Source organism: Crocuta crocuta, unplaced genomic scaffold, assembly GCF_008692635.1.
Source record: "Crocuta crocuta isolate KB4526 unplaced genomic scaffold, BGI_CrCroc_1.0 scaffold30, whole genome shotgun sequence".
NCBI classification, from domain to species: Eukaryota; Metazoa; Chordata; class Mammalia; order Carnivora; family Hyaenidae; genus Crocuta; species Crocuta crocuta.
Genome location: NW_027528345.1, coordinates 12,243,285 through 12,253,714, shown reverse-complemented (window position 1 = coordinate 12,253,714; position 10,430 = coordinate 12,243,285). Strand labels below are relative to the sequence as shown.

General features: G+C 44.5%; 1 protein-coding gene across 3 annotated transcripts; it reads left to right on the top strand.

Moving 5' to 3' along the window:
* The first annotated feature begins 159 nt into the window (after positions 1-159).
* On the top strand, positions 160-9,239 carry LOC144222784 (thiol S-methyltransferase TMT1A-like). 3 transcript variants are annotated; one of them, XM_077753449.1, is made up of 3 exons: positions 160-693; positions 1,330-1,704; positions 1,867-3,636. In XM_077753449.1, exons 1-3 carry the CDS (start codon positions 688-690, stop codon positions 1,939-1,941), a joined length of 456 nt encoding a protein of 151 aa, XP_077609575.1. In that variant the 5' UTR covers positions 160-687; the 3' UTR covers positions 1,942-3,636. The 3 variants fall into 3 exon arrangements, with proteins under 3 accessions (XP_077609575.1, XP_077609574.1, XP_077609571.1); XM_077753448.1 differs by lacking the exons at positions 160-693; positions 1,867-3,636 and adding an exon at positions 8,707-9,239 and having other exon boundaries at positions 1,226-1,704; XM_077753445.1 differs by lacking the exon at positions 160-693 and having other exon boundaries at positions 1,226-1,704.
* The last annotated feature ends 1,191 nt before the right edge of the window (positions 9,240-10,430 follow it).

The window sequence follows — 10,430 nt, the reverse complement described above, 5'->3', positions numbered from 1 at the left end:
AAAAAAAAAAAAAAAAAAAAAAAAGCCTCCCCTTCCCCTCCTCCACCCAAACCTCCCTCCCCACCCACCTTGTTCTTCCTCCCTCCAGGCTTTGAGGACAGATCTTGTCTCCACCAGGACACTAGCCTCTCTCACCTCCTCAGATAGAGCATTCTGTTCCTTGGTCACCACTTCTTAATACTGCCACCCTCTCGTTCTCTTCTCTCTCTGACTGCCTTTGCATGAATCTGCATGCCCTCCACTGGGGTTGTGGGGGCAGATGCCAGATGTCAGTGGGCTGCGGTTTGAACGGGGAGCGGAAGTGGGATCAGTGGGTGCCCACTACAATTTCTCGGACAGTTTGACTGTAAGAGAAAGTAAGGGGAAGTTAGCTTGCATGGAAAGCGAGCTAAAGGAAAGGATTCCCATAGGATGAAGAGACTTGGAGATGCAGGTTGGTGGGGGGAAGGGAGAAAGGCCATAAGGAGAGATGTTAAAGATGACGGGGTGGCAGTTTTGGCTTTAAGAGTCCGGAAAGGACCAGCCTAGCACATTCCTGTATGGCAGGAAGGAGCTAAGAATGGCCAAGGATATAGATAGACATTCAGACTGAGAAGTTTCTGCAGACGTTGAGAATGGCTATTTCTCAGGGATGATAAAAACGTTTTGTGAGGTTGCTCTGACCAAGTTCTCTACACTGATCACCTTATGCATGTACGTTCTCTAGTCTCCGTAAGAATGCCGGTTAACTCCCCCTAAAAGAGATCAGCAGTCTTAGTAGAAGCCACACAACACCCGCACGGCCCTCTGGTTTTGCTTTGATTGTCGTTTCCCAGCTGCACGACCTTGTAGTTCACCTCTGTGGGACTCAACTACTTCTTCTATACAATGGGAAGCTAATAGTGCCTGTCTCATGGGTTCTTTTAAGTCATAAAGAGAATGTTAGAAAATGTACTTAAAGACTCGGTATATGCAAGTTGTTGCTGATGTTGACGTTATTGTGAGATGGCCGTTGCCATGCTCTTAGAGATTCCTCTCCTCTCTACTGGTGAGAGCCCCAGAAGACTAGGACTTGAGACACCACCTCTCTGGATTTGGCCCTCATTTGATGACTGCGTGCTACTTAGGGTGTCTGCAGGGTCTTACGTTACCTGTGGTGTGCCACCACCCCCCACCCTGCTCCTGTCCTCCATCCCCGGGTCCATGCTGTCTTTCCTGCACGCCGGAAGTCCTCACCCACCTTCTCTCTCAGGCTATTGCATCCTGGTACAGTCACTTCCCATGTACCTGCTGAACTTTCTGGGCTTGTGGAGCCAGATATGAAAAATGTGGTTCCCCTACTTCTTGCAGAGGTTCACCATGATGTACAACGAACAGATGGCGAGCAAGAAGCACGAGCTCTTCAGCAATCTGCCGGAGTTTGTGGGTCCCTCCGGGAAGCTCTCTCTGCTGGAAGTGGGCTGCGGCACCGGGGCCAACTTCAAGTTCTACCCGGCTGGATGCAGGGTGACTTGTATCGACCCCAACCCCAACTTTGAGAAGTTCTTGATCAAGAGCGTCGCGGAGAACCGACACCTGCAGTTCGAGCGCTTCGTGGTGGCTACGGGAGAGAACATGCAGCAGGTGGCCGATGGCTCCGTGGATGTGGTGGTCTGCACCCTAGTCCTGTGCTCCGTGCAGAGCCAGGAGCGGATCCTCCAGGAGGTGTGTCGAGTGCTGAGGCCGGTGAGTGAGGGGGAGGTGGAAGGTGGCCATCTCACTGTGAGCTAGGCTGGATGCCTCTGGGCTTCAGGCATAGCTTCCACTGACGGTGACCTTAGGCAAGTCCCTTCACTCATTCATTTATTCACTTATTTATTTTATTTAACATTTATTTATTTTTGAGAGACAAAGACAGAGCACGAGCGGGAGAAGGAGCAGAGAGAAAGGAAGACAGAATCTGAAGCAGGCTCCAGGCTCTAAACTCTCAGCTCAGAGCGCGACGCGGGGCTTGAACTCACAAATTGTGACACTTAACCAACTGAGCCACTCATTTATTCACTTATTTATTCAACAAACATTTGGAGAATGTTGACTATGTGCAGCAACCTAGTATTTCTGGAGTGATCGATTCATCTCAGAGAGGTCAAATGACTTGCACAAAGGCACATAGCTCACAGGAATGGCAGATGCACAGCTAAACGTCAGGCATGTTAACCTCTAGGTTAAGAAGAACTAGGCCAGAGAGCTTCTCCCTGTGCCCCTGCTCCGGTGTCTTCCAAGTCCTATCACAGAGTTTGGTCTTCTAAAGATGAGAACAATGAACCCCCCACAGGGCATGCCAGAACATCGCCCTTCTCCAACAAACGAGAACTTGCAAGCACACAGATAGCCATCTTATTTAGGTGTGTGTTCAGTTTCTACTTTGGGACCTCAGGAATTATCTACATACCATGCCCTAGGCTTTTTTTCTGGTCGGTTACTATTCATTTGTGGAAAAATGAAAAACTACCCTGGGAAAGAAACAGGGAATTGGGGAAAGCGATTTCTCTGGACATATGGCATCACCTTACACCTTTGAACCCCAACTTTTCAGTGTTTCCTACCCCATGGTCTTTAATTATGAAGGCAATTAATCAATGCATCCCAACTGTTCAAAAGAATTGAAAAATCAAAGAACATGGTGGGGGTCCAGGGAGAAGGAATGCAAGTTCTCCTTTACTTCCTTAAATCCCTCTCTCCCCTATCCTGGACCCATAACGCTTTAATTCCCTACCCTCCTCCCTTCTTTCCTCTTGACCCCATCAGTGTCTCCATCCCATATCCAAGGCTTGGTTTAAATAATCTGTAACTTTATGTTCTGGGGCACCTGGGTGGCTCAGTCGGTTGAGTATCCAACTTTGGCTCAGGTCCTGATCTCGCAGTCTGTGAGTTGGAGCTCCGCACCAGACTCTGTGCCTACAGCTCACAGCCTGGAGCCTGCTTCAGATTCTGTGTCTCCCTCACTCTCTGTCCCTCCCCTGATCATTCTCTCTCTCTGTCTCAAAAATAAACATTAAAAATTTTTTAAATAATCTGTAACTTTAGGTTCAACCTATTACTGAGGATTTTCCCCCTTGTGTCCTGTTTCAAAGATCTTTTCTAATTTAGAACATAGCTTAGAGGCCCCCTCCCTGGCTTCAGTTAATTTGCCAGAGTGGCTCACAGAACTCAGGGAAACACTTACGATTACCAGTTTATTAAAGGATGTGATAAAAGAGGCATATGAACAGCCAGATAGGGCAAAGGGCAAAGTCTGGGAGGGTCCTGACTCCAGGAGCTTCTTGCCCCATAGAGTTGGGGTATGTCACCCTCCCAGTACGTGGATATGTTCACCAACCTGGGAGTTCCCCCAAACCCCTACAATTAAGATTTTATGGAGGCTTTCTCATGTGAGCACAATCAATTATTAACTCCATTTCCAGCCCCTCTCCCCTCTCTGGAGGATAGTGGTGAGGCTGAAAATTCCAAGTTTCTAGTCTTGCTTGGTTTTGTGACCATCCAGGTCCCCATCCAGAGTCGCCTCAATAGATAAAAGATGCTCCTTGGTGCTCTTATCACTTAGGGATTTACAAGGACTTCCGGAGCCTTGTGTCAGGGACAGGGTCAAAGACCAAATATTAGAACAAGAGATGCTCCTAATGTTCTTGTCCCTTAGGAATTTACTTTAAGAGTTCTGTGCAGGAAACTGGGGGCAGAGACCAATACACACTTTTTTGGTGTTATCTCACAATTAGTTACAATTTGTTCTACTTACTAGCTTCCAGAAGGTTCTACAATCATCTCCCTCGTTTTTTCTTGGTCTTCTGTGTAATCGGTTCCGCTGTAACATAGCATACTCATTCGGAAAAACCACCATCCCGTGCATCACCATGCAACCTGACCACAGGACTTTTGAAGGAATAAAACTAGGGTTCGGGGCACAATACTTAACATCTTCATCAGTGACACGTTAAAAAAAGATAGGAACCTAATGAAAACGGTAGCACAGTTTTACACATATGAAATGGTTAGGAAATACATAATGACTACAAGAAATTGGGCATTTTACCTGGAAAGAGACTCAGTTGGCTTGTGGACATGGGCATGGGAAGGGTAGCAGCTTGTTAGCTGTGGTGAAGTTACCGCAAGTTACCTGCGGGAGGAGGGTTATCTGACATCCAGTGAAGGGTGGTGCCACCTGCTGTGGGTGGGCGGAGCTGGGTAGATGTTAGGGTTGTGTGCATTTTGTGTGTTCCTACACAGCTGGGTGCAGTTGTCTGCATTCATCCACAATCCTCACAGACAAAATTGTGCATCAGGAATCCTGAAGTGCACACTACAGGCAAATTGATCCATAATATATAATTGTGTCACAACCAATTCTCATTTTCCAAACATCCAACTGTAACTGGATTTAAGGTTTTATTTTTTTAATTATTTAAGTTTATTTATTTATTTTGAGAGAGAGGGAGCACAAGTGGGGGAGGGGCAGAGAGGAGAGACAGAATCCCAAGCAGGCTCCACGCGATCAGTGCAGAGCCCGATATGGGGCTCGAACTCACGAACTGTGAGATCATGACCTGAGCCAAGATGAAAAGTCAGACGTTTAACCAAATAAGCCACCCAGGTGCCCCTAAATTTTTAAAATCAACAAACCTCACTGCAGTTTGATGGGTTTCATAAGGGAAAAGAGTTAAATATGTGTATTCAATCTGCCAGATTTAACTGGAAGCTGTCGGGGGTTTTTTAACCTGAATGTCTCCCACAGGTAGATAGTGGGATCTTCAGGCTAAGGACTGGTGCCTCTATCTGCATCTCCCTACTGTTTGGCACAGCATCTCACCTTCATTTGGTGCTCAGTCATGTTTATTAAAACAATTGGCATGAGGGGAGCCTGGGTGACTCAGTTGGTTAAGTGACCAGTTCTTGGTTTCAGCTCAGGTCGTGATCTCATGGTTTATGGGATCAAGCCTGACATCAGGCTCTGCACTGACAGCCGAGAGACTACTTGGGAATTTCTCCCTCTCCTGCTCCCTCTCTCTGTCCCTCCCCCACTTGTGTTCTCCCTCTCTCCCTCCCTACCTCTGTCAAAAATAAACTTTTAAAAAAATATCTGTAAAATAAAAGTTGACATGAAAGTTGTTGTGTAACCATGTAATGCATCAAATACAAAATATTTGTGTAAGTTCATGAAGACAGACTCTTCTAGATTTCTGTCTCCAGGAGATGCCCTTGACTTCAAGGAACATACAGCCGCCAAACGTTCCAGCTGGAATTTCTCCAGTCAACAATCCTTCAGCCCAGCTAGACATTTCCTATTTGAAATCTGATGAGAGACCCAGAATGCTCTGGAAGGGGCTGCCTTCTCCCAGCCAACATTGCAGCTCCCTCAGGCGCACACCAACCGGGAGCTGTCTCTTCCCGGTATCTCCACAAACACTGACATAGGGAGAAAGTAGGTAGGCACCTCATGATCCTCTGCACGTCAGGGTTCAAGGCCTGCCTCTGTCAGTCAGGTTCCAATAAGGAAACAGCAGTCACACCAGTTATTTGAACAGAGAGAACTCAATGTAAAGAATTGTTAACTAAGTGCAGAGTGTTGACCAGGCACTTAAAAGGGTAAAAAGAGAACCCCAAGATAGGACCGGACTGGCACAGGTGGAAGCAGCTACCATAACCAGGTCTGAGTGAACAAATAAAAGAGATTAGGGCTATTAAAACTCAGAAGCTTAAGGGAAGGGCCCAGAAACACAGTCCTAGCCACAAATCGGGCTCATGCTGACATCGTGGAACCTGCTTGGGATTCTCTCCCTCCCTCTCTCTCTCTGACCCTCTTGCACTCACTCTCTCTGTCTCTCCCTAAATAAATAAACTTTAAAAAAATAATAATAAATAAATAAATCAGCCTTAGTCAAGGGCATAATTAATTGAGATACCTTGGTGTATCTCAATTTCTGGCTGAGTTGTACAATAAAAATTTCTTTGGATCTTCCACTCTTGCCATCATTCCCTGTATACAGCAGGCACTCCTTAAATGTTTCTTGAATAAAACCAAACATATTCAGATGTATGCTAATTATATCAAGATACTTTTTGCCTATTAAAGTATAGGCTATTTTTTGAAATAATAATCTGACAATGTTGTTTGAGTGTGGCATTCAAATTGGGTCAACCCTTCAGAAGACATTTAGTGAAAACATATTTATGAAGGTGTCCATCATTGTTTATATGTCCTTTATATATTGTTTATATAGCCAGAGAAAGAGAGGAAGAGAGGGAAAGAGGGAGGGGCGGAGGGAGGGTGGATAGAGGCAGCCCACATATCCCACAATAAAGGAGTAGTTGAGTAAGTTATGAAACAATCCCTCATTAGTATAAAATGCCAGCATTTAAAATCAGAGTTGCACAAATAGTGTTGTACCATGGAAAAAATATTTAACTTCAGAGAGAGTGGATAGCAAACCAAACTTTGGAGAAACACCTGGGTTCCAATCCTAGCTCTACCATTTTGTAGAAGTGTCACTTTGCACTGTCTCCCCAAGCCTCGACTTATCTCTAATATCAGAAAAATACCTACTCTGCAAGATTACCTTAAGGATTAAATGAGACAGGGAAAACAACAGAGCCCGACACATACTAGGTATTTCATAAATAGTGAATGTTTTTCTCGCTGCCGTCGGTAAACAAGCAGGATAGGAAGGTGCAGCATTACAGTTCTAATTATATTTAAAAGGAAACTAATGCACTGCGGAAAAACTGAAAGGAAATATGTTCAAGTCCTAAACAATGGTTGTATTAGAGTGGTAAAATTACGGATGACTTTCCTCTTTCTCTGTTTCCAAATATTAATCATGTAGCTTGGTACTTTGAAAATGGTAACATATGGGGCGCCTGGGTGGCTCAGTCAGTTGGACATCTGACACTTGATTGCGGCTCAGGTCATGATCCCAGGGTCGTGGGATCGAGCCCCATGTCAGACTCTGCAGTGAGCGTGGAACCTGCTTAATATTCTCTCTCTCTCTCTCTCTCTAAAGAAAAGGTGAAATATATATCATTTTTAAGGACAAGTTTTGAGCAAAACCTCCCAAAGATCAGAAGTATTGATTTATTGGTGAGTAAAAAGTTCAAAATGTTACCTGCCTACATGCCTGCCTTTCTTCCTGCATCATCCAATCCCAAAGCTACTAGGTGGGGAAAGCAGGCATCCAGGCCAAGGTTCAGTGGGGGAGTTTTTTATCCCAACATAGAAGACGTCTGTGCTAAGGACAGTGGCTACAAAGGGAGATTGATTGTACACAAAGGAATGTTGGAAGAGGGAAACTAGAATGAACCATATGGTACTGAGATTGAGATTAAAGATATAAGTGTGCTCAGGACCTTCAAGATAGACACAGTAGATGAAAATACATAGATTTTGGGGCACCTGGGTGACTTAGTCGGTTATGTGTCCGACTTTGGCTCAGGTCAGGATCTCATGATTTGTGGATTTGACTCCTGTGTTGGGCTCTGCACTTGCAGAGCCTGCTTGGGATTCTCTCTCTCTCACCCTCTCACCGTGCCCCTCCCCTGCTCTCCTTCTCTCTCAAAATAAATAAATAAACTTAAAAAAACTTAATCACAATAGACTTTAAAAAAAGAAAATATATAGATTTAAACTATATGTGTATATACATATACACATATGCATATATACATATATTCCCTTATTCTCTCCATTGATGATATTTTAGATTCCATAAAATATTATGTTTACTCTATATGTCATATATTCCCATTAAAATTCTCTTTGTCTCCACACTGTCCACTACCTGACCAGGTTTTAGAATCACTGGTCTAGAATGTTGGAGCTTAAAGGCACACTCATTCATGTCTAAAGAGTCCAAAAATCACTGACAAGATTTCAAAAGCTATCAGCCCAGATCGTGATTTCTAAATACAAAAGGAACCAAAGTTCCTTGAAGAAATGGCTAATTCCAGTGCTGGTGACAAAGATATCACAAGATGATTCCAGGATCATCTTTGTCCAGAAAGTTAGGAACTGGTTTCAAGAATGGAGGGGATATATCAAAAGAACATAAAAGCCAGTTTGAAGGGGCACCCACTGACCAAAGCTGGGATTATCTGAGTATCAAAATAAATGAATAAACTAGGAATCCCTGAATCTATACTAATATAAATAAATGCGAAGAAGAGAAAGGATTTTTTTTCATAGCGAAGATGCTAACTAGTAAATGTAGAAGTAACTGTGGATTTAGCAGCCATCAGAGTAATAATTAAGCCAGAACATCAGCGATGCTGGAACTGGCAGGAGGTTTGATGAGGCTCAGGAACGTACGTGGTCTCAGAGTAGCTCTCCACAATGTGCATTTTCATTACAAAGAGGAAAAAAAGTAATTTACAGTGGTGGATCCTGGAAGACAGTCATCAAAGTTAACATTACCAGGGATGCCTGGGTGGCTCCGTCCGTTAAGCATCCGACAAGCCCCGCATCAGGCTGTGTAGTGACAGCTCAGAGCCCAGAGCCTGCTTCGAATTCTGTGTCTCCGTCGCTCTCTGCCCCTCCCCCATTTGTGTGTGTGTGTGTGTGCGCGCGCGCGCGCGCGCGCTCTCTCTCTCTCTCTCCCTCTTTCCCTCTCAAAAAATAAATTAAAAAAATTTTTAAAGAAAGAAAAAGAAAGCTAACATCACTAGAAATGGGACAAATTGACATCATGCACTGTATGACAGGACGCAGGAGGGAGAACACAGTATCACTTCTGCGGTATTCCTGCCAAAAATGGATAACTCAAGGCTAATCATGACAAGACATCAGACAAACCAAACCAAGGGACATTTTACAAAATAACTGGCTTATCATCCTCAGAAGTGTCAAGGTCATGAAAATCAAGACTAAGGAACTGTTCCAGACTGAAGGGGACCAAGAAGACTGACAACCAAATACACTAATGCATGATTTTGAATGGTATCCTTTTGCTAAAAAGGACATTATTGGCACAACTGGTAAAACTCGAATAGGATCTCAGGATTAGATGGCGGTAACATATCTATGTTAATCTCCAAATTTTGATGGCTGTAATGTGACTAAGTGAGACAGAATGTCCTCGTTTGCAGAAGATGCACACTAAAGTAGTTGGGAGTAAGGAGACATCATGTCAGCAACTAACTCTCAAATGATCAAAAGAAAATTTTTCTTTGTACTATTCTTGCCACTTTTCCATACTTGAGAAATGATTCAAAAGAAAATAAATCCAAAAAGTTTATTTCAGCTGTGGCCAAAATTCCGACTCTATCTCAGTGAAAACAAAGGCTGTAGCCAGTCTGGTCAGCCAAACCTGTTCATCTTGATGGTCTGGGACAAGCTGCCAGGTGTGGGCTGGGCAAACAGTTCTCTGTCCAGAGAATCAGATTGGAGGCAGGGCCAGGGAGGGCTGGAGTGGCAACTTGAGCCACGGTTTATGCAAGGAAGCTAAGTACTGAGCATTCAGGAGGATGTTAGAAGCTATAGCCTCTAGGGTTTGGGATAGGAGAGGAAGCAAGCCAGGATTCTTTCCGCATCCCACTAGGACCAAGCTCATCCTATTAAGCCCCAGAGAAGGCTCAGAGAAGGAGGAGCCCAAGGAAGAGAAGGGGAGAGAGTGAGGGAGAGTGGAGAGAGAATATAACCTTTGATTTCTGGTATGGTCACACTATTGACACACCAGTATGTATTTAATCCATAAAGTCATCAAATTGTGTTGTCTTTGGACTCTATGCCATTTCCTTGGGTTGCGTCCCCAGCAGGGGCAGGCAGGGGCCCAGATGGTGCAGTAGCCAGGGAAACAAGGAGAGGGCTGTCCTGGAAGCAGGTCTTCCTGCCGCTAGTCACTGAGGGTTTAGGAGGTTTTTTTCCTTTCCATCCAGCAAAGCTGCTGCTTCATTTTTGCATATTTCAAACAGGTTTCATAATTTCCCAGAAATAGTTCTGCAAATTTCATAAATGGGAAAGAAATAACGTGCCGGTTGATGCGTACCTCTTCAGTGCAACTGTGAGGTGCCATAAAGGCAATAGAATGCAAGGAGAGCCTCATGTTGCCCTCTTCCCCCTTCCTCCCAGTCCCTAACAAGGACTGGTCCACAGCACGCGCTCAAGGAATGATTTTTTTTTAATGTGCCTGTGTGTGTTTTAACTGACTTTCTTCATGTTGGGGTGGCAGAGATACATCGAATCACTATACCACTTCCCTCCATTTTTCTGCCTGCGAAAGCTCTCTAGGGCACCTCGTTAAATCCCATCATGTATGTGAATGGCTAGAACATGTGTTTAATTACTGAGAGATGGATAGTTAGCTGCCCTAAGAAACCAGTATGTTCTGGCTTTTGGAGATAAGAAGGCGACATTGAGGATAGGAATAGTGTGGCTAAAATACTGACTACTGCTAGGCTTGGAGACCCTCCTCCCCACCACGGTCCAC